This window comes from Eptatretus burgeri, chromosome 10, assembly GCF_056783735.1.
Source record: "Eptatretus burgeri isolate ZD-2024b chromosome 10, Ebu_testis_v1, whole genome shotgun sequence".
Taxonomy (NCBI): Eukaryota; Metazoa; Chordata; class Myxini; order Myxiniformes; family Myxinidae; genus Eptatretus; species Eptatretus burgeri.
This window is the reverse complement of record NC_140970.1, coordinates 9,970,365-9,995,364: the sequence shown is the minus strand read 5'-3', so window position 1 is coordinate 9,995,364 and position 25,000 is coordinate 9,970,365. Positions and strand designations below refer to the sequence as shown.

The following is a 25,000-nucleotide window of genomic DNA, read 5'->3' as shown; positions in this document are numbered from 1 at the left end:
TGGCTCATGCTGATTAGATTTTGGTCAAAATCGGTCAAAAGTCAAGGTCACAGTGAGGTCAAACATAATTCCGTAAATTCACGTGGAGAAATGGAGTATTATTGCTTCGCTTGACGTTACGACTCCATTTTAACTTCGATTTTAATTTTGTCTTCGGTTTTTGTGATCGCTTAGGACGCTTAAAACTCGGTTGTAGAAATTCTGGTGAAAACCGGATGTTTTGGAGACGTTTTAAGATTGTATAAAAAAATATTTCACTCGACGCGTCACGGGTCGTCCCATGATGCAGTGCGCTCGAGCAGACGCGTTGTTGAGTTACGTTAAGGTATAATTGTGTGGAGAAATGGAGATTTTTGCTTCGCTTGACGTTACGATTTTTGATGGTTTGATACAGAATCATCGTAGAAACTTCTGGTTTGCATCGCTACCTTCTCTAGAGACAGCTTCTATTAGACAAGGTCAGAGCTCAAGTTGACGATTTCGTAAGTACCAGTCTATGACTGCTTGTTTGTTTGTTTTTAGGCACGATAACTCGAGAACGGAAGAAGCCACCAATGTCAAATTACACCACGTGATTCAGGAGGGTGATGGCTCGCGCTGATTAGATTTTGGTCAAAATCGGTCAAAGGTCAAGGTCACGGTGAGGTCAAGCATAATTCCGTAAATTAATGTGGAGAAATGGAGTATTTTTGCTTCGCTCGACGTTACGAGTTCGTTTTAACTTCGATTTTAATTTTTCTTCGGTTTTTGCGATCGCTTAGGACGCTTAAAACTCGGTTGTCGAAATTCTGGTAAAAATCGGATGTTTTGGAGACGTTTTAAGATTGTATAAAAAATATTTCACTCGACGCGTCACGGGTCGTCCCATGATGCAGCGCGCTCGAACAGACGTGTCGCTGCCCCACGTAAAGGTTTTGCGTGTGCGTGCTGACGGTGTTTTCGATAAAGATGGTGTTTAAAAGTCATTTTTTATCCCAATAAAGGTTATCGTCACATGCCTGACTCGCTGAGCCGTCGGATTATGTAAAGATTGTTGGTGGATGGCCGAATATTACGGTTTGTGACTGATAAAATAATATTGAATAATTGCGTGGAGAAATGGAGATGTTTGCTTCGCTCGACCTTACGAGTTCGTTTTAACTTCGATTTTAATTTTTTCTTCGGTTTTTGCGATCGCTTAGGACGCTTAAAACTCGGTTGTTGAAATTGTGGTAAAAATCATATGTTTTGGAGACGTTTTAAGATTGTATAAAAATATTTCACTCGACGCGTCACGGGTCGTCCCGTGATGCAGTGCGCTCGAGCAGACGCGTTGTTGACCCACGTAAAGGTTTTGCGTGTGCGCGCTGACGGTGTTTTCGATAAAGATGGTGTTTAAAAGTCATTTTTTATCCCAATAAAGGTTATCGTCGCATGCCTGACTCGCTAAGTCGTCGGATTATGTAAAGATTGTTGGTGGATGGCGGAATATTGCGGTTTTGTGACTGATCAAAGAATATAAAATAATTGCGTGGAGAAATGGAGATTTTTGCTTCGGTCGACGTTACGATTTTTGATGGTTTGGTACAGAATCATCGTAGAAACTTCTGGTTTGCGTCGCTACCTTCTCTAGAGACAGGTTTTGATAGACAAGGTCAGAGGTCAAGTTGACTATTTCGTAAGTACCAGTCTATGACTGCTTGTTTGTTTGTTTGTAGGCACGATAACTCGAACGGAAGAAGCTACCAATGTCAAATTACACCACGTGATTCGGGTGGGTGATGGCTCGCGCTGATTAGATTTTGGTCAAAATCTGTCAAAGGTCAAGGTCACAGTGAGGTCAAACATCCAAAACATGATAATTCGAAAAAAGTTACCACAGGTATTGTTGACGGAGCGTGAGTTTGGACGATCGAGGTTAGTTCGGCGGAATTTGTGTGTCAATTCGTCGAGTTATGGCTGTTTAAAAAAAATTCAGCGTTGGCGCCCATGGCGCAGAACGCCTTGCCTTGTTGTAGGCCGCATTGTGTTTTCGATAAAGATGGTGTTTAAAAGTCATTTTTCATCCCAATCAAGCTTATCGTCGCATGCCTTACTCGCTAAGCCGTCGGATGGTGCAAAGATTGTTTGTGGATGGCTGACTATTACGGTTTTATGACTTTGATAAAATAATATTTAATATTTCCGTAAATTCCTGTGGAGAAATGGAGTATTTTTGCTTCGGTCGACGTTACAAGTTCGTTTTAACCTCGATTTTAATTTTGTCTTCCGTTTTTGCGATCGCTAAGGACGCTTAACACTCGGTTGTCGAAATTCTGGTAAAAATCGGATGTTTTGGAGACGTTTTAAGATTGTATAAAAATATTTCACCCACTGCGTCACGGCTCGTCACATGGCGCAGCGCGCTCGAGCAGACGCGTCGTTGAGTCGTGTAAAGGTTTTGCCTGTGCGCGCTGACGTCATCGCCCTCGCCCCGGCGTCCTTACGAGTTGGGGGGGGCTGTTGAGTGTGACCTTTACGTTACGTTAATCCGCGGTAACTCTTGAACGGAAGAAGCTACCAATGTGAAATTACACCACTTGATTCAGGACGGTGATGGCTAGCGCTGATTAGATTTTGGTCAAAATCGGTCAAAGGTCAAGGTCACAGTGAGGTCAAATATCCAAAACATTCGATTTTTGATGGTTTGGTACAGAATCATCGTAGAAACTTCTGGTTTGCATCGCTACCTTCTCTAGAGACAGCTTCTATTAGACAAGGTCAGAAGTCAAGTTGACGATTTCTTAAGTACCAGTCTATGACTGCTTGTTTGTTTGTCTGTGAGCAGGATATCTCAAAACGTTACGGACGAATTCGGCCGAAAATTGTTGAACAGGTTGAGTATTTGACAAAGCTGAATTGATTAGATTTTGGTGAAGATTGAGATTCAAATTCGGATCTGAGAATTTTTCAGCGATTCTTCACCACTGAGTGATGGGGCTAAAAATGATTTGCAGTATGATGTGTCAAAAGGTTATGGACTGATTCAGATTAAACTTGGTGGACAGGGGTTGGGTGTGTAACAAGGACAAGTCGTTTTGATTTTGGTGATGATCCGTATACGATAATTTTTTTTTAAATGATCCACAGTGTCCTTCGCAAAGAGAAGACAAACGATCACCGGCACCATGGCCAAATTCGAAATTCTTTCCCTAACCTACAAGGGGTATTGCATCAGAGGCACGTCCACGCTCCCAGTAATAATGCACCCAGCAGCCATAGGCTGTATACAAAATGAACGACTGACCCCGTCATTCCAGGGGTTGTCAAAAAAACGTATCTATCGACTTCCATGGTTGGCCACTACTAGAGACTTCTTGAACATTTAGGCTTCATCAGCCATGACCTCTCCTGGACTGACCACATAGTAAAGCTGGTATCCAAACCTCAGCCACAGGCAGGGCATCTTGCATCATTCCAAGTCATTCCTTTAAAACATGAGCGCGACACACAACCTGAAAGGCCTTTGTACATAGCTCGATGGCACACAATACGCCGATCCCCAAATGGGCTGCAGCTCCCGCATCACATCTATCTCATGGATTTTGTGGAATCTAAATGTCTCGATAGTATTGGCATCTCCTGTAATATGGCGGAAGCTCAAAGCCTGGCATACAGGTTGGGGGCCTCTTTTTATTATTATTATTTTTAATTGCCTGTCCTCTGTGTTAGCTCCCTCTGTTCTCTTAACCCTCCAACAACACCCAGCCCCTTCTCTCCAGATTCTCCAGGATGCACTGTTTTCTTCCAGTAACCCCATCCTGGTTCAACTCTCAAAATCTGTTTTTTTTGGTTTGTGTGTTTGGTTTTCCCCAACCACCTCCACTCTTCTATTCCTCTTTTCTCCCCCTTTGTAGAACACCTTCCACAAACCTTTCAATTGCAGTCCTTCCTTTCAGGACTTCAAGCTTGCATGCACAATCATCTCGTGTCATCCCCACCCCTCCCCCCCACCTTTCTGTTATATTTTTTTTCTTCCCATTAACTCGAACTAACCCCATCCTTACTTTCTCTGTCTCTCCCCCTCTCTGTTCTTTTGAAGTTTGTTCATCCCCTTGCTTGTTGAGTCCAAATGTGGCCTCACTGCCTGCTTGTTGTCTTTTTGCACTGCCACCACGCTCATCCATGAGCCTCAATCTTGTGTTGAAAACATGGTGAGTTGAGGATGACATTTGAACGACATCATTGTGGGGTAAAGACTATTTAGAAGATTAGATTTTTGTGTCTTTATACAGGCCTAACAACAGAGTTGATTCTTAATTAGGTGTTTTATTATGACGAGTGAAGCCTGAAAATTATTTTCTATCCTGCAAATACAGTTTATACTTCCACACACCCTTTACTCAGATATTGCAGACACACTCAACACTTTTCATATCTTGTTGGTGCAGTTCTTTGGTTCAAGTCATCATCGAGGTCGCATCCTTTTGGTCGTCGACTTGTGCAGCCCTCACTTTTGGCACCAAGTTCAACTCACCTGGCAAATGATCTGTGTTGCGTTCTCAGTGTTTTGGATTTGATTTGTGGTGGTTGATCATGGCTGTGTCCCCGTAAGGTCATTGCAATGGATCTTCTCAAGGAATGATTAATTTGTCTCGTGGATCATTTCTGTGTTGGATGTTATTATTTGGTGCGGAAGCATTTGTTTGTTCAGGAATTGGGAATCGAGGCTTTCTTTAGCATTCTCCTCACTCTTGTTCATTTTGGCACATCAAGCTGACCTTGGTTTGCCTGCAAATGTAAGCCAAGCTGCATGCAGTCGTGCAAGGATTTTTGCGCTATGATGTTAAAGTTTGTCACCGGCGACATGTTCACGGTGAGCAGTTTACAGAACCAAAATTGATGTGCAACCGCACCATTGTTCCTTCCTTTATCTCGGTGAGGGATTCCATGGGTGCATCGTGCGTCTATATATGCCCATTAGCTGAAGCTGCATGCAATGTCTCGAGTATAATGAAACGATGACACTCAATGTCGTTCAAGCCAGAACATGGTAGATCCCTGAGGGCTTCAAGTATTTACTTTTTCCTTCTGAACTCATCACATTTCTCTCTGGCAAGCTATGGGAACACAAAGTAAGTGGACTCTTGATTTAATAAACCTTATCTTCAACTCTCAGAACTTTGTCGTCATGACTTCTGCACGGAAATCTCGCCATACTTAGCAAGACCTCAAGTCGGAGGTTTCTTGCATACTAATCGTTCGCCATGTGGTTATTACCACGGAAATGTTAGAGTTGTTTTTCTGCTATTATACATCTTATACGTGTCCTCCTTCCTGCATGTATTTAACTGAAAGGCCACTCTTTTTGTTTGTTTGTTTGTTTGGTGTGGTATTACTGTGGTTGTGTCCCATGAAATGTCTTGCAGCCATAAGCAGATTTGGTGGAATCGTGTGCACTCACAAACATGCCACGTCTCCGTGTGTTGCTCTTGCCTTTTAATGCGCCTTTCTCTCGATTATCCTCGAGACAAAAATATGCTTCAGCATCCCCTAAATTGTGCATGCTCTGAGCAGCATTTCAATTTGCGATGTAGCCTCAGCGGTGCGAGCTCATATGGCATCAGGGTTATCAACGGTACGGCATTGAGCTTCCCACGTGGTGATGTGGCATTGCAGTCGAACTCTAGACCCTTGTTGGAACTTGAGTTGAATAATTTATTGCTGCATAATATGCAATATATATATATATATATATATATGTATATATATATATATATATATATATATATATATATATATATATATATATATATATATATATATATATATATATATATATATATATATATATATATATATATATATATATATGTACGTTGTTGTTCGTCTTTCGGCTGCTCCCGTTAGGGGTCGCCACAGCGGATCATCCGTTATGATCCGCATACTGATTTGGCACAGGTTTTACACCGGATGCCGTTCCTGACGCAACCCTGGTCGCCTCTTACGACACAGGGATAAGGATTGGGTTTTGCCATGATTCCAGGCTGCCCTACACCCTCTCAGAGCGAGGCCCAGCACAGGGCTCCCGTCCTCAAGCGATCCTCCAACCCAAGCCTCCGAGTAGCCGGATTACAGGCGCAAGCCACTACGCCCGGTATATATATATATATATATATATATATATATATATATATATATATATATATATATATATATATATATATATATATATATATATATATATATATATATATATATATATATATATATATATATATATATATATATATATATATATATATATATATATATATATATATTGCAGGCCGGAGGTCCGGTAGCGAGAATGACCACGAGGTGGGGAGGTTACATCGATTCCCTCTGGAATTGTAGGCCATCGCTCTCGGATAACTCGGTGAGCCGGCGGGTCGCTGAATCGACCATGGATGCCAATATCTCAACTGCGTAGCGTAGGGTCTTTTTGTCTAGAACCAACTCACCTAATTAACTACGCGATTTCGACTCCCGGGGAACCATGCCCTCGGCACGTCTTACTGGATCCCGGTCACTCTACCGACTGTGGTGGAGTTCCAACTACCGACTACCAACTCCCGTTCGGGTGCAGTCGAGCGGAACTGCCAAAGTCGTGCCGGCTGGGATGAGTAGAGATTATCGGGTATAAAAACCCGCCTAAACTCAGATCCGAACCATGCCAGACCAATGCAAGAAAGCATGGAAACGAACTGGGAACATTTCTACAATTGTTTTATTTATAACTAGCTGAAGTACCTGGTAATACCCGGGAAATTTGCCCTATTTTCCTCACGCTAGTTAGACTGAGGCATTAGTTGTATTCGTGGGGCGGCTTATCCCAAATATTCAAAAGAATTGTGCATTTTGTGATGCAAGCACCAAATTTGGCACAAATGTACATTAATATGTTGCGAACATTTTCAGATATTGGGCCACTTGAAATTCTCTCTTTATGTCCGCCATATTGGATTTCAAAATGGCCGCCACTTGAAATCTACATTTGCTATTATCTCTGGACGTAATGCAGCTATTGACTTGATTCTGGTATCTAAATGTATGTTTTTGGGGGCAAGGAATCCAATGGTAGTGGCCATGATCCGGCACTCACACATGATCCCACACAGTGGCCATGATCCGGCACTCAATGGACGTCGTGAAGAATGCTGTGGAACACCTGAATCCTGGACAGACACCAGTGGTCACCGTTGATCAGCCACTGTTTGCTTTGGCCAAGCAGATACAGTGGAAGTGGCCAGAGAACTATGGTGAAGACCAGATGGTGGTGATGTTTGGTTGCCTCCACATAGAGATGGCGGCACTGAGGACACTGGGGGACTGGCTGAAAGGGAGTGGTTGGGTGCATGCACTTGTGCAAGCCGAGATTGCGACAGCAGGGACAGCAGACTCATTCCTGCGAGCATCCCATGTCTTGCGCACAAGAAGAGCACATCAAGTGACTGCAGCAGCACTGTACATCCTGCAACACCGTGCCTACAACCACTACTGTCTGGGAGAAACCAGGGATGCAGAGGACCTTCCGGAGTTTGAAGACTGGTGTTGCCAGAGAGGAGAAGACACCCCCCAGTTTCACTACTGGGCAACCGTGCTGGAACTAGAACTGTTGGTTCTCGTGTATGTGCGTTCTCTCAGGCAAGGATCGTTAATGATGTACCTCGATGCTCTGACAGAGCCCTTGGTTCCATGCACTGGATCACACCCACTATGCTAGGTGGATACCAGTGCACCTGAAGGACATGGCCGAACTCACCATCAAACACCCAGATGTAGCCAGGAAATTCAGGGAAAGTCACTTCACCGTTCAGAAAACACAGAGGGTGTTCTCTTCAATCCCAATTGACCAGGCACATGAGCAGAATAATGCCTGCATCAAAGGAGACGGTGGAGCAGTTGGGCTCACTGACAACCCGAGTGCCCTACGTTGCTGGATGGTTGCGGGACCAGAAGTTGCCAGGGTGATCGAAGAATTCCAGGATGGGAACAAACACTGGAGACGGCAAACAGCAGACACACGTCATCATGATCAGACGCCAAGTGTACAGGCCTCATTTGTGAAAGATTTTCACTCTCTCGTCAGTGTCATCGAGGAGATGGGCAACCCATTCGAGGAGGAGAGTCAAACTGGACACAAAGGAGATCGCAGATCCTGCTGCTGTGGAGACCGTGATGAATGCCAAGAGGATTGGCCAAGAGCAGTTCGAGGCTTTCACCAGAGGGTGTCTGTTGGACAGAACAAAGGCAGTGGACGCACCCATTCTTCCTAACAAGCTGAAGGTGTTCAGCACTTCCACTCCAAGAAGCCAGAACATAGGTCAGCAACAGCTCGCCTCCATCAAGAATGACCGTGAACTCTTCGCACGCCTGTACATTGGCTGCCAGACGAGGGATGGAAACATTGAGGAGTTATTTTGTCATGAGAATCAGGCATGTCCTCCTGCATTGTCTGATGGTGGAAGCCTCTGCACTGGTACCAAGTGTGATCTCCTCACATGCTTGGAAGAAGTCTCCGACGCAAAGACGGAGACTCCTGTCACGACCTATATTGTGCTTGATGGAGCAGCCATTGTCCAGATGCTGAAGCCGGCTGCATCAAAGACCTTTGAAGAGTATGCACAACAGATCTTCATCCCATATATGTCCATGAAGCTGCAAACAGTGTCACGCCTGGATCTGGTCTGGGATACTTACCTTGCTGATTCACTGAAAGGTAGTACACGTGCAAAGCGGGGACAAGGTGTGCGGAGACGTGTGGTGGCTGCCGCAGCCATACCAGGAAACTGGCAGTACTTCCTACGAGTGGATGGCAACAAGACCGAGCTGTTCAGGTTCCTCTCAGCAGCTCTCATGGAATGGTTTGACCAGGAGGACAAGCAACTCGTCATTACTGATGGAGAGGCAGTGCTCAGCAAGCCACGACTGCCAGATCTGACCTCACTCGCCCCATGTAACCATGAAGAAGCTGACAGTCGGATGTTGCTGCATGCATCTCACGCAGTCCAGCATGGACACCATGCAATACTCATCCGGACTGTAGACACCGATGTTGTGGTGCTGGCAGTGTCCCTGGCACAGGAGTTGCAACCAGAAGACAAACTGTGGCTGGCATTCGGAACAGGCCAGAGTTTCCGATACCTAGCAGCACATGAAATAGCAGCTGGATTGGGACGAGAGAAGGCTTGTGCACTGCCAATGTTCCACGCTCTAACTGGATGTGACGCTGTGTCTAGTTTTCATAGACATGGCAAGAAGACTGAATGGGCAGTCTCAACGGGACTGCCAGAACTTACTGAGGCGCTGCTGCTGCTGTCCTCTGCACCTCGTGACATACCAGACGATGCAATGCGCATCATCGAGAGGTTCGTGATCCTGTTGTATGATCGAACCAGCAAATGCACAGACATTGACAAGGCCAGGAGGAAACTCTTCGCAAGGAAGAACAATGTGCAGCTCATCCCTCCAACGAAGGCAGCTCTGGAGGAACATGTCAAGAAGGCAGTGTATTAAGGTGGACATGTGTGGGGTCAGATACTGCTGCCAGCACCAGAGCTCCCTCCACCAACCAACTGGGGTTGGTCAAGGACTGGAGAAGGACAGTACACACCTTACTGGACCAGGCTAACTGAGGCAGCTCACAGCTGCATTGAGCTGGTTTCTTGCAAGTGCAAGAAAGGGTGTGAGAGGCGCTGCAAGTGCACAAAGGCTGCCCTTCAGTGCACAGCCGTGTGTGTGTGTGTGTGTGTGTGTGTGTGTGTGTGTGTGTGTGTGTGTGTGTGTGTGTGTGTGTGTGTGTGTGTGTGTGTGTGTGTGTGTGTGTGTGTGTGTGTGTGTGTGTAGGGGACTGCACATGACTATGAGTCAACAACATACATGTACTTGTGGCAATGCTGAACTTGTTAACATGACACTGTTTATGTACACGTATCTTCAGTACCGGTATATACCTAGCCTCAGATACCAGTACACCTAGCCTCAAATACTAGACCATGTAACATGTCAGTATTATACCTCAGACATTTACAGAACTAAGACATTCTTTTCAAAGTATTGTGTTGAATCCAATATTTGCCTCGATAATTTTCAAATAAAATTATATAACAGACTGTGATAGATAATATTAAGTTGAAAATGGTACCATTGGATTCCTTGCCCCCAAAAACATACATTTAGATTCCAGAATCAAGTCAAGAGCTGCATTACGTCCAGAGATAATAGCAAATGTAGATTTCAAGTGGCGGCCATTTTGAAATCCAATATGGCGGACATAAAGAGAGAATTTCAAGTGGCCCAATATCTGAAAAGGTTCGCAACATATTAATGTACATTTGTGCCAAATTTGCTGCTTGTATCACAAAATGCATAACAGGTTTGTTATGCTGCTACACTATATGTAGAAAATTAGGAAGGCTTCTTTTATTCCTCAGATTTATGGAAGGAAGGCTTTATGCTGCTGTAATCCTCAGAGAGGTCATAGTTTAAGGCGGCCTTGAGCCACTCAATGTTTCTAGCAGCAGTGGCAACTGTCCTTGATGTCCTGCCAAAACCCAGACCGAGAAAGCTGGAACGTGAGTTTTGTGCTTCTCTCGCCCGTCGGTGTGACGCTCTATTTGCAGTTAGGCGACGCTCTCTCTGTGCAGCCGACTCTGCTTGCCTGGCTCGTTCATGAGCAGATATATCAGCAGTAAGACACTCTCTCTGCAGCTGACAACGCTTGCCTGGCTCTTTCATGAGCAGATCTATCAGCAGTCAGCTGTTGCCGTGCGCGTGCAGTTCGAGAATTCAAATAAAAGGAGGAGAATGTGTATGTTTAAATAGTCAACGAATACGAACATTTTGTGTTTCAAAAAACCCTAGCGTTTTTAACCATGAAGCCTTTTGTTATGATTAATACGCCGGCGCACTATTCGAAAGCCATTTTTTTTTTTTAATGGGAATTTTTTTTATTTTAAATATATATTTTTTTATTTTTATTTTTATGGAAAGCCACTTAGTGCATCCTGGAGCTGAATGTTAGGTCTATATGTGTGTAAAGTTTCATCAAGATCGTTTCACTGGTCGTGGAGCTTATTGGTTACAAACAGACAGACAGAAGGACTGCCATTTATATAGTAGATAAACGAGGACACAGAGCAAGACTTATCATGGAATATACAAGCAGGATTTAAAATGATGGAATAAACTTAAACAGTTTCTACTTACAAGACAGGCCCACACACTCAGATGCACACTCAGACGATTTATTGAAAGACCCCCGCAGCCAGAGAGGGAGAGACGAGCTGAGTTCACAGTTCTTCTGGGGTAGCTTAAGGTTGGAGGGAGGGGGAAGCTCTGTAGTGCGGGCCCCTGGCAATGGTCGTGCAGCTCGGCCCGCAGTCACACGCGTGGGGCTCGTGTCTGCGTAGGAACCCGAGTCGAGGATCAGGACCGCCGACAGGACCCACGAGAGACTCGGTCAAGTTCGGTCGCCCTCGAACCAGCGCAACAGACGGCCCGCCGAGGCGAAACGCGGGAAGATCCTCCGTGTCACGATGACCTTTTTTCTTTGGTATAATCAGCGACAAACTGGCTCACTCCAACCACTGTCTCAAGCTCAAGAACACAACTCACACATAACTCCACTGAACTGAAGACTCCTCCAACTAACGAACCCTCCCACTCAGCATACCAACACGACGACGAACGACCCCCCAAGAACTCTCCGCTGAAGATGGCGTCATAACTTTTATGGACCTCTCCGAACGGGGTGGGGGCTCGGTGGAATAGACGTCACTGTCTGCCCTGATTGGACGGGGCCTCCATGGGTCCGCCCCTTCTGGGTGGGGTTTTGGCCATGCAGGGAGCCCGCCCCCTCCACGTGTGACTCCACTCGCCAAAAAGGTACCTCAAAGATTTCTTCTCTGACAGCAAGTCGCTGGTTGGGCGGATGAAGCGCTTGTTCGGTCGCAGGTTGTTGGTTTGTTGAATGTAATAACCTACCTAAAGCCACTGTCACACCTTGACGATTTAGCCAGCGTATGCCGATTTATGAAAAAATTGTCTAAAACGCTGGCACACGTCGAATACGTTATGGGTACGTTTTGTATACGTTAAGAGTACGCTGAAAAACACTGCCATACGTCGTAGTACGCTGGCTTTAAACGTTGTACTTTTGGGTTGTCCTCAAAATTTTGCATGCTTGAAATTTTACGACGTATGCCAGCGTATGACTCGCACGCTCCGTGACGCTTGGCCATAAGTTGTAGGCACGTTATGCGATCGTTGACACGCGTCGACAAACGTTACTTGTAAGTTACTCATAAGTCGAAACACGTCGAGGTAATGTTTAGCGTACCCGAAACTTAATTTCTAACCTATGAGTAACGTTTTGTAAGCACGCTACATGAACGTTGTTCACACTTCGCAACACGTTACTTGAAAGTTCCTCATACGTCGAAACACGTCAAAGTAATGTTTAGGGTACCCGTGACTTATTTTTAACCTATGAGTAACGTGCTTGGGAATTATATGTAAAGCATGTCCTACGCACAAATACGTATGTAGACGTATTTGACGTCTTCAGGACGACCACAGAACTTACTGAACACGTTTCTAACTTACAGATACCGTATAATGGCGTATTGGCAGCGATTAGGGGAATTGGTATGTAAAAAGGGGCTTCGCAGGAGGAACCCGTCTTTTTTTTTTTTTAGACTTCGTGGTGAGTGCATGTCCATGTCATTCCGAGAGATGGAGGATACGGCAAGGCTGAGATGACAATACCTACCTGTCCTCCAACATCAACATGACCTCATCGAGTTGACACTGCACCAGTTGCGTGCCAATCGAGCCGGGAGAAGAAGACGTGAACGGAGGAGAAGGAACTGGGTGAGAACTTGGATCGGGAGGCGACGCCATTACGGCATATATGACCAGCTCATGGTGGAACTCCGGAACGAGGACCATGCATCCTTCATCAACTTCCTGCGAATTCCCCCAGCGATGTTCGACGAGCTGCTAGCCAGAGTGGGTCCAAGGATAACCTAGCAGTTCACCTTCTACAGGGATCCGCTTGAGCCTGGCATGAGCCTGGCATGAGGCTGGCACTGAGCCTGCTGCTGTTGGTGCCGTGACTGCAGTGCTGTGGAAGCGATTTAACTCGTTCAATGGAAACGATTTCAATTGCCGAGCACCAGGTCCAAAAACAATAGGCGAGTGACAGGCATTTATTAAAAGTGAAGTTGCAGCCTATGAATAGAAAACCTCACGTAATCGTCGACGATACCCCGCCACGCCATGCATATGTTAGACTATCGTTGGGCATAGGTTGTGGACGCCTAAAACACACTAATCAATCGTTGGTATAACTTATGTATAAGTTAACGAAGCATTCTGTGTTCATTATTAGTACATTATGCATTTGTCCAAGTCATTTTGAATACTTTAAAAACTGAAACAAAGAAATAGTTCATTGTGGGAATGAGAAATTTTTTTTGAGCCGATAAGAACATCGAACAATGGTGCAAAGTAGTCTCCTATTCGTGGACGCAACGAGGATCCATCATCACCCACACCCTCCCCATCACGCTCACCTACTACTACTGAGATGGACCTACTACTTCTACTACTACTACTACTGACACGCTCACCTAATACTACTACTACTGATACTACTGACATTGACATCTACTCAACATGGAGTCTGGAACACTGACAGGTTCCTCTTGTGAAGCCCATTTGTTTATACCAATTCCCCTAAACGCTGCCAAATCGCCATTATACGGTAGATGTAAGTTAGAAACACGTTCAGTAAGTTCTGTGGTCGTCCGGAAGACGTCAATCAAATTCGTCTACATACGACAATGTGCGTTTGAGGTACGTTACACATAGGTTCAAAGCACGTTACTCATAGGTTAAAAATTAAGTTTCAGGTATGCTAAACATTACCTCGACGTGTTTCGACTTATGAGTAACTTACAAGTAACGTGTGTCCGACGTGTGACAACGATCGCGGAGCGTGCCGAGAACTTATGCCAGCGTATGCGGAACTTGTGAGCCATACGTCGAGTACGTCGTAAAATTTTCAGCATGCTTGAAATTTCACGACGTACCAAACGTACCACGAAATATGACAGCGTACTTCATCGTTTTTCAGCATGCTCTTAACGTATACACAACTTACCCATACCGTATTCGACGTGTGTCAGCGTTTTAGACACATTTTTCATAGGTCGGCATACGCTGGCTAAATCGTCAAGGTGTGACTGCGTGGTTGACACTTCCAATTCTCAGGCGGTTATGATTTAAATCGGCGTGCGGCAGGTTTTTATCAGGCTATGCCACGAGTTCGTCGGCGATACGTGCAGCGTGCTATGCCGAAGTTACACTATTGTTGGGCAGAGGTTGTGAACGCCGACAACAGGCTAAGCATTCGTTGGTATAAGTTATCTATAGGACAACGAAACGTTCTGTGCCCGTTACTAATATGTTATGCATACAACCAACACGTTATGAATACGACCAAAACTTAAAAAAAACCCTCAAAACTTCAGCGTACGCCAATGTTTTACATACATTTTTATACGTTGCAATTGCTGGCTAAAACGTCAACGTGTGACAGCGCCTTAAAAGGACATTGCAACGCACACCTTTGATTCTCCCACTCGACAAAAGGAAGGGAACTGTCTCACATGTACTTAATGGAATAACTGACCTTTGGGACATCTGTATGTTTGAATGCATATGGTTTCCAGATCCGTAACTATATATATATATATATATATATATATATATATATATATATATATATATATATATATATATATATATATATATATATATATATATATATATATATATATATATATATATATTGTTGTGGTTACCAAATTCGCAAACCACCATTCAGGTCCCTTAGGTGAGATATCTCCGTAAGTATATGTGTAGTTAGGCCCAAACCCGTTGTCTAGTGGGAATACATGTCATTTATGCATGCTGCGACTCTTCAGGATAGCCGTTTTTCTTTTACTATCTTTATTTTGGACCAACCGCCATGATTACCACCGCCAACCGCGTCTCAACAGTCATCACAACATCAACCACCCACCACAACGCCGCTTCACCACAACAGCCACGACCTTTCCCGTCACACCTCGCAACCGTCGCATCGCCACCGTTCTTGCGCCGCTTGTGGGTACCGGTATTGGACTCGTGCAGGGCGTGCGCCGAACAGCGTGTACAAAACCACGGATTTTCCGCTCCAAAAACGGATCAAAAACGACACACGTCCACTTTTGTTCCGTCCAATCGGTGAGCGAGGGGCGATTTGGCCCCGCCTCCAGGGCGTTGGAGGGCGGTCGCTATATGCAAATTCATGGATCAAAATGCATTCACGCCCACTTTTTCTCGGGCCAATGGGGAGCGAGGTGAAAGGTCGAAGGCAGGGGGTCAAAGGCGAAGCCACGGGGCTTATATAAGCGGCTGCGTTCGTCAGAAAAGTTGGTCGTCGTCATCGTCGTGTGCGTTGGAGTCGGAGCGAAGAGGACGGAGCTGTGGAGAGGCGGCGAAGGCAGACGAGGGGGTGCTCGCGTCGTGCCGGGAGCTGCACACCAGGGAGGCCGACGGCGCGACCTGGTCGAGGTGGAGACGCTCGTCGTGGGACTCGAGACAGAGTAAAAATCCTCCTTTCCTCGAGCATCAGCAACCCCCTCCTGTTTCCCCCCCGCGCTGAGATAGTGCGACCAAGGGGGCCCCTTTTCCCACCCCCTACCAGACACTGTCCGCGAGGCCCGCGGAGTTGAGGCACCATCGCCGCTCCGCGTCTCATCACCAGACGGGTAGGCCCGACCCGGTCTCGGCCTCAGGCCCGCCTCATCCTTGAGGGTGTTCTTTTTCTTTGCTTTGAGTGTGTGTGTTGTCGGCGCCGTCTGTGAAGTAGAATTGTATAAGTGTTGCCGTGTGCTCGGTAGTCGGTATTAGCTCTGCATTGTGTCTTCGCTTTTACATTTGCTTTTTGTGTAAAATTGCATTGTGTTTCTTTTCCTTCTATGTGCTTTTGGTGGAATTGTATATGTGTGCTTTCCATTCATCGCGAATAAATGTGCTTTATGTTGAACTGTTTCCCGCTTCGCTTCGTCATTTCTCTCATTGAATCCTCATCTTGCTTCGCGTAAAGGGTTGGTAGTGGGCTGAATACGCCCGATAATTAATCGAACCGTCGAGGCCGACGATAACACCGCTCGGTTATCCCGATAGTACGGAACGGGTCGCTTAAGTGGCCCGTGTCCGAAGTCGACCTGCGGCGAGGTGCGATCGCCCGGTCTACCCTCCGTGTGGGTACTTAGGTAGGTCGAATTTGGCGAGCAACCCTATCCCACGCGGGGGCCGATTGGCTCGATCGCGGTGAGACCGAAAGGTCCACCCATGACTGGTTCCCGGCGTTAGTCCGAGAGGGTCACGACTGGATTGTCCGTCCGGTGGGCGACGTGCCGCGATTCGAGTTACGTGGCCCTCAGCACGCCGGCGGGCGCGAATCCGTAACACTATATATATATATATATATATATATATATATATATATATATATATATATATATATATATATATATATATATATATATATATATATATATATATATATATGTACCGTGGATGTTTATATTCATATAAATATGTATACATACATATAAATATATATGTATATTATGTATATATATGTATATATATATATGTATTTATGTATTTATGTATATATATATATACACACACACACACATACATACATGCATCCACATAACCTGTCGCACTTTCCTCCTTTCCTCCTTGCGTGTATTTGTTCATGCATGCACACATGGCTGAAGGCTGGTAAGCAGCGGTCACGGCAGAGGGGCGTGCATTTGTAAATGAGCCAAAACAGTTTGATACGTACAACCATAAATGCTGTACGCTAAAACGTACAGATTTAATGAGGAAAAGTGATTCTTCAATTCTCACTCAATCCAACCAACCAATATCACTGCTTTTAATACACTCGAATTGTGTTGTTTGTACAAAATCATTTAAATGTTCAGTTCTTTATTTGAGCTCGTCAGAGGCCACAGGTGCAGTTTGTGCAGGAGAAGATTACTCTCAATGAAGGATGTGCCTTGGATTATGGCCAAAATGAAATTATTTTATTCGATATTTTTTGCACGTGTTTTCTTGAGTGCGTGAATCGGAAGCAACAGCTCATGTATGGCTTCGTGATAAATTGTCCCATCTGATTCGGAATCTGGTTATTTTTCGTGTCTTTTGGTGAGGTATCGAGAGAAATGAGAGATCATCTGGCAGCAGTTCGGTGCACACTGTACCAACTCGGCCTTAGCTGCATAAAGTAGGCCCGTCCATTCCCCCTCCCCTCCCCCCACCCCCTGTAGGCTGATACTGTGTGGTATGGTCCGACTGATGGCTTGCTTGCATTGGCTCTTTGGCTGTACCGGGTGTGATGGTTGCTGCACTGCTCCGATGGTGGAAATAGCCAACATGGAGGCCTATGTACTGGAGGATCTTTTAGAGGTGAGACGGATCGGATTCCTGCCGTCCTGCCTTGGGATGGGTATGTGTACATACCATGGTCGAAAGCCTTTCGTTGCCTTTGACTCTTCGAGTAACCAACTGTACTTGATTTTCTGCCTGTAATTTCCTCTGCTTCACTCTGTCTCGATGTCAATGACAGTGTAGTTCTGTATACTTGTATTTTGACGTAATAATAGATAAGTAATCGTGAGCAATCTGCTTGTCTTGGTTATCCTCTCAAGAGAAAGCTCATCCCTTTTTATTCTTTTGTCAGTTGTTACTCCTGCCAGCTCGTCAATGTGGGTAGAACCGTGGATGACAGCTCGTTGCGGAGGTACATGATTGGAAGCTTTAAGTTTGTGTTTGTGAAATGTTGAGACCGGCTTCTTTTGGGAGGGTGGGGGAATCGGGGAGGGAGGGGCATGGGGTGGGGGTGTTGGGGGTTGGTGTCGTTCGTACAGGCAGTTTGACGATTTAGAAATGCTGCTGAAGATCAAATACATTCCTGTGATGTTTTGTTGAAGAAGTACTTTGAAATTCCACACCCAGAAATGCAACGGTGTGGATTTGGTAAATGGGTGAAGAATAAGAGATCATGGAGAAGTATTTATTTATTTTTCTATTTTATTTGTGTGTATGGCATTTAAGAAATGTTGATGCTTGATTATTATATTTAAACTTCAGAACAGGTGGAGTCAATTTGTAGGAGCCTTGCACGAGACAGACAGACAGAGACACTTGGCCTGAGGCTGCATGGTGTTGGAAGTGTCCACGAAGGATGCGGATGCTGCTGCTTCGGCCAAGCCTGCTGTGGCATGGCAGCATGGCATTCTCGTAGTCTGGAAATTCCTGTCTATGTTTGGGATTGAGGAGGAGAGGAAGAAGTGGGGATCGAGATACAGTGTATAGATTGTAAGGGGAGGGACAGGGGTGGATCGATTTTTCTACTTTCCATTCAGCATTTCAAGTGTTGCTCCTGCATTGTGCAGTCTTGAAACTCCGATACATTTCCCCCCCCCCCCTCCAAAAAAAAAATTTCGTACTTTTTAAAAAGCGAGTTTCATTTATAGACAGTGTATACTACATATCTCGTGTGTGTGTGTGTGTGTGTGTGTGTGTGTGTGTGTGTGTGTGTGTGTGTGTGTGTGTGTGTGTGTGTGTGTGTGTGTGTGTGTGTGTGTGTGTATACCAGGCGTAGTGGCGTGTGCCTGTAATCCGGCTACTCGGAGGTTTGGGTTGGAGGATCGCTTGAGGACGGGAGTTCTGTGCTGGGCCGTGCTAGGAGAGGGTGTAGAGCAGCCCGGAATAATGGCGAAACCCAATCCTTATCCCTGGGTTGTAAGAGGCGACCAGAGTTGCGTCAGGAAGGGCATCCGGCGTAAAACCTGTGCCAAATCAGTATGCAGGTCATAACGGACCATAACGGTCATAACGGTCATAACGTATTAAAGATCAGTACCTTCCAGCTGACGTAGAACGCTGAAATTTTGTGTGCCGACGGGCATCGAAGCCGATACACCAGGAAAAAAATCACAGAACCGTCTAACTAAAGCAAAGGTAAGCGTTTCCTTCAAACTTTAAACTCAAGGGAGCACTCTGCACCATCCTTAAACACCAACCGATGAGTTTCCAAATGTTGCTGTTCATGGAAATTGGTCACGAAGAGGACGATTATCACAGCACAAGACGCCGCAAACATGTTTTCAGAGACCGCTTCAACTTGCTTGACGTCTATGATTACGTTACCCTGATCTAAAACACCTCCTAAGGAATAAATAGAATTAGAATGTGGATCTTTGATCCCCACCCCCCCTCCCCTCCAACCCCACCCCAAGAGTCTTTTCCACAACAATATATTTTAAATATTGTAATTTGTTTCTGAACTCCATCGAGCTGACAATCCCACGGTATTTAACACGTGAAGGCCGATGTAAAGGTGTGTTCTGGTGCAGGTACTGAAGGTGAAGCTGAATGAGTTGTTAGTCCGTGCTGCTCGTGTGGTGGTATTTTCATGGTGCAAACATTTATTGCTTCATGTTCAGGTTATTTAGATCGCAAATCAGTTGATACTGACAGTGACCCCAGAATCAAAGTTCAACTGCGTACGTAATAAATAGATTCCTGGGTCCATCATAACTCATCAATCCCTCATCGTAGAGAGACGTGTGGGCCCTTTTTGACTCTGGGGGGGAGGGGGGCCCGGTTTGCCCTGTGGATCCAAGTCTTAAATCGAGTGATTTTTAACAATTATACATGATTGTAGTCATTGTGTAGTAATTCAACTGAAGGGTGCTTCAGCGACACACATCATATTCAACTCTACTATGTATTGTCTCTCTTGTGCTTGAGAAAAGCCTCCACTAGTGATTCTGTCTCTTCCTCAAGCCAGTTTGTAGATAGCTTCGCTGCCATCGAGGTTTTGGACACCTCTTCCTATCCCCAATCTGATTGGATGCCTCGTGTAGCAACAGCCTATCGTCAAAAAGTTGTGGATGGATCCAGATGAAATTTTGTGGACAGGTTGGGTGTGTGACAGGGAGGAACTGATTAGATTTTGGTGAAGATCCGGATCCGACTACCAGAATATTTTAAGTGATTCTTCACAACTGAAGCTTGAGAGATACGGCCAAAAATGATACAAAGCACGATATCTCAAAAAGTTTTGGACGGATTCTGATGAAATTTGGTGGACACGTTGGGTGTGTGGCAAGGAAGAATTGTTTCGATTTTGGTGAAGATCCGGATCTGGATACGAGAATTATTTAATTTCTAAAGTGATTCTTCACCATAGAGAGATAGGGCCAAAAACGATATAGGACTGCAGAGCATGATATTTCAAAAATGTATTGGGCCCGGTATCTTCTCATGGATCAGGCATTGCGTGGCGGAGGTATACACTCCACCGAGTGCCCTTCCCCTTTTTTACATGTTTATTTCAATGTTAACATGCTTTATATGTGTTTTACATGGTTGTTGGTCCCTTAACTGTTTCACCTGAGGGGACTATAGGTTTGCTCTCCGTATGTCCGTCCATCTGTCCGTCCAAGTGTGGTTTTTCAGACTTCTCCCCCCCCCCCCCCCAATACCCTTGAACGTATTCAACTGAAACTTGGTAATTGGCTATATTATGATAAGTTGCAGAAGAATTTCGAGTTTCAGAGCGTTTCTTAAAATTTTCAGATGTGCATGGGTGAAACTCCTGTATTTTACGGAAATCTGTATTTTTGGAACTAAACACCCCATACAGAGGTTTCTGTATGTTTGTCATCAGAAAGGGATGCCGTGATTCTGGGGAATTGAGGTGCTATTCCGATTCGTGTCTTAACCCATTTCATCCAGATAGGGTGGATTGCCAACGCAATAACGCATTACTCTCGTGGTAGTTTTTATTATGAGCCGTTTTTGTCGAAGTTTCCTGGGTTCAAAAGTTTGCAAGCGTGTTGCAGTGATCAAATGTCCGCCAGGCAGGAGACTGTGTGTGTACATCGGTATTGCGTATCCGCTTTATCCTGGTTATCACGTTGGAATGGCATTGATATTCATTTACATCATGGGTGTTTAACATTTTATTTTGTTGTATTAATGGTGTAGTATTAATTAGTGATTGGAATTAAAATATATAGAGATTAAGTTTAAAGAAGTCGGAGGAAATTGTAAAAGGAAAAGGCAGGATTTCCCCGATCGGAATTGAAGGCTGTGACGTTCATTAATCCCTCATGGGCGATTAGAAGACTACGAATAATTCAGAATATTAATAGCTGTAGAAGACTGCTTGAGTTATCACCGAGACTGGAATTACCATTTATCCTTCGGTGGAATTCTTAAATCCTCTCACAAAAGGTCGAGGAGAATTCCGATCTGTGGCGGCATCATTTTGCTTTTCATGTTTAAATAATACTAGAAGCACCCGCTCCCTACTGGAGCCGTCAAGGCGGTCATGTTATTATATTTATGCCTATTTTACTCCAAGGGGTCCCAGGATTACACACCCAAAAAATGGTTGCGATCGGTTCGGCCGTTTTTGCGGTACCTGGGAACAGCCAGACGGACTGACGGTGAATTATAGTAAGATGTTTATATAATATGTCCAAATTCTCGATCTCTGGTTGATTGGGGGTTTTCCAGAACCGGGTGCAACCGGAAAAGTGACAAGCGGGTTGCTCGGTCGTGGTTGGAATCGAGGATTGACTCGGATTCCGAACGCCTCGGATGTCTTTTCCTTCCACTCTAAAGATCCACCTGCTTGGCATTTTGGGCGCAAACGACCGCCATTGTCAGTGTCTCTCAGACACACTTCACTCTCCAGAGATCTTCTGTGCCTGGTGTTGTGCTGAAAAGGGCAACCCTTATCATGGAGTTTCGCTGGGAACGATTTCCCTCTGATATTGGCATCTTCGTGTGGCTCGTGTGTAAAGAGATTTTCTTTGCCTTTGTGGTACCTTGCACGTCTCACACATTGCCTTATGCGGGTTGGTGAAGCTCGTCTGAAGAGTCTGGAATCAATTTCTCCTGAGATCTTTCATCCACACTCCTGCCTTTGGTCCTGTCGGATTCCAGAGGGCTATTCAGATAAGTACCTCGACAACTTACCATTCCCTTGTGGTATTTGAACTCCTTTCAGACGTATTCCCATCACTTATACGTTCATGACTCTGATGCAGTGCCCCCTGTTCCTCATTTTGCTAACCTCGGAAGGATGATGGGCTGAGTCAACCTGCCTGGTGTTAATTTAACAGCAGGAGACCCTGAGATCTTAAGCCAGCTACCCTTACCGTCAAGCCAACACCAGACTCCGGCAATGAATGTTCAGGTGAAATAAAAAGAATTGTTCCCCAAATATCACTTTCATTTGCATCGTTTTTTTTTTTGTTTATTGCAATATGGACAGGATCACCCCCAAAATGCATATTTTGACATCAAATTTTCAACATTTTCTGGGAGAGCACCTCCAGACCCCTCCAGTAAGATATTTTTCCTTTTTTCAAAAGTTCTACAGTTTCACCAATGGAGATATGCCCCTGTTGGAGGAGAAAATATATTGGAGAGAATATCACATCAGTTGGGGACGTATTGTTGCGGGGCCGGGTATCGGCGATGAGCACAACCGCTAGATGGAGCAGTGGAGTCGGCTCCACCGATCACCAGGAATTTATAGGTCGTCACTCCGGAGCCGACAGGTCCCTTATCGGACCGAAGTTCGCCAATAGATTGACCACGTGGGGTAGGGTCGATTGCCAATTTCAATTTACCTAAATACCCACGTCGTCCAAACTACCGGGGAAATCACCCTCGACGATGCTCGTACGGAACGAGCCGCTGGCGTACTCGAACCGTGTGCGACCTGAGCGGATGGTCACCGAGCTTCCGTCGGTCGAAATGTCCCTTTACAGCGGCAACAGCCTGGTTAATTCTCCAACACGCACAGTGTTAAAGGCAGGGGCGTGCCCCTTGTCCAATTACGCCACAGAAGGCGACTTTCCCACGACACGCCGGCCAATGAGGGTTGAGATGGCCACAGAGAGTGACTTTCCCATGACACCCCGGCCAATGGGGTTGAGATTGCCTTAGAGAGCGACTTTCCCACCACACTCCATCCAATGAGGGTGGAGAGCGCCTCAGATGGCGATTTTCCTCACCCCGGAGGAAAAAGGAATAAAAGGAATGCCAGGCTCGGAGCGGTGGTGGTGATCATCGTCGTCTTGGGGGTCGCGGGTCTTGGAGCTGGCTGGTTCGTCTGGTCCTGGGTCATCGTCGCCTCTGATCTTCTCCTCGGTCTTGGTTGATTGGTGCATGGCCGGTTGGAGAGCGCGGTACCTGGTGCTTGGAGCGGCATCATGTTGCGGGTTCGAGTCCCGCTGAGCCGGATCGTCGAAGACCACACGAGGTGGACAGGTCCAAGCACAGGCTCTGGTCTCCAGCTCACCTGTCCTCGAGCTGGAAAGCTTCAATAAATACCCGACTGGGTCCATTTCTGTTTGTGTGTCTGTGTGTGGGCCCGTCTTTAAGTAGCAACTGTATAAGTGCTTGTGTATAAATTTCCATTTCTTTTATAGTCATGATAGCTCTGCTCTTTATGTGTTCCCTTCCTCCTATTGTAAAACAAATACCCCTATTGTTGAATGTACCAGCTCGTTTCTGTGTTTCTATCATTGGTTTGCCACGCTGCGAACAGGAACGAGGAGGCCTCATTGCTGCCAAAATCGTGCAATCGGCCCGGCAGGATTCTGGTACTCTCCGCTCGGTGTACGGCTCTGTAACGGCCCGGATCGCGCAGATCCTGCCGAGGGTGAATTTCCCCGGTAGTTTGGAAGACGTGGGTATTTAGGTAAATTGAAATTTGCAATCGACCCTTTCCCACGCGGTCGATCTATTGGCGATCTTCGATCTGATAAGGGACCCGTCGGCTCCGGAGTTATCTGGGTTGACGACCTATAAATATCGGGTGTTCGGTGGAGCCGACTCTACTGCTCCATCTAGCGGTCATGCTCACCACCGAGACCCGGCCCCACAACAATATGAACGTTCCAAAAGGCGAGTATTGCACACAAATGACTTGTTTTTGTGGAATCTTCCACGTATTTGAGAGAGCGTCTCACGAGAACAAGTTCTTCGATAGACGAAATGAAGCATTCGCATAATACAACGCTTGCCTTAAGGATAATCGTGTCGAGTAAATTGTATCTTGAACATCTGTTCTATATTATCATAAATATAATCGGCAATTTATGAAAGTTGCATGGAAACGCAACCTTGTCATTGTGTGGTTTCTTTGTTATTATTCTTGTTTTGCCGACTGCCCATTTTTTGGCACGCTTTTTTTCAAGCAAGTCTTCATAGATTCACTTCAAATTTTGCACAGATATTTATGGACACATGGAGAAGTGTGCTTTTACTTTTGTTCAGGATCCGAATCTTAAATGCTGAGAAGCTTATGCCATTCTTGCGGAGAGGGGCGGAGTCTGGATAATGCATTCCCAATTCTGTGGAGAGGCAGGGAAGAGGGCCGGACATGCCTTCATGTTGAATGTTATACGTAGCATTAATGACACTTTCCAAAGAGAATATTGAATATTTTTGTAACAAAATCACCTTTAATCCTAAGAAATACTGAAGGTGACTTTTGCACGTGAGAGGAAAGTGATTGTTATCCTTTGCATCGAGAGTCATTTTAAAAGGGGCAAGACGTACTCTGTGAGGGGTGGTGCACTCTGCAGAGGGGTGGGGCACTTTTCTGCTCTAATTTATTCAAGCTCAGGGTCATATATATATATATATATATATATATATATATATATATATATATATATATATATATATATATATATATATATATATATATATATACACACATACCCACCCACATCTCTCACCTGTGAATGGAGGGAATAGCCAATCAGCTCTCACCCAGTCAACTAAACCCAGGTGTGGCTCAGATTATATAAATAATTGACACCTCCCACAC

General features: G+C 45.3%; 1 protein-coding gene and 1 pseudogene across 6 annotated transcripts in view; both read left to right on the top strand.

The window, feature by feature from the left end:
* LOC147017934 (ankyrin repeat domain-containing protein 17-like) overlaps positions 1 to 25,000 on the top strand; it is a 208,348-nt gene that overhangs the window by 58,685 nt on the left and 124,663 nt on the right. For 3 of the 6 annotated variants that reach the window (XM_085897030.1, XM_085897029.1, XM_085897028.1), the window contains exon 2: positions 17,400 to 17,538. The exons of 2 other annotated variants lie outside the window; for them this stretch is intronic. In XM_085897030.1, coding sequence (XP_085753156.1) covers positions 17,416 to 17,538 — 123 coding nt within the window. In that variant the 5' untranslated portion in view covers positions 17,400 to 17,415. Of the gene's footprint in view, positions 1 to 17,399; positions 17,539 to 22,327; positions 22,349 to 25,000 lie in introns of those variants that run through there. One more of the 6 variants, XM_085897032.1, reaches the window with a different exon arrangement.
* On the top strand, positions 18,726 to 18,866 carry LOC147017935 (signal recognition particle RNA; annotated as a pseudogene).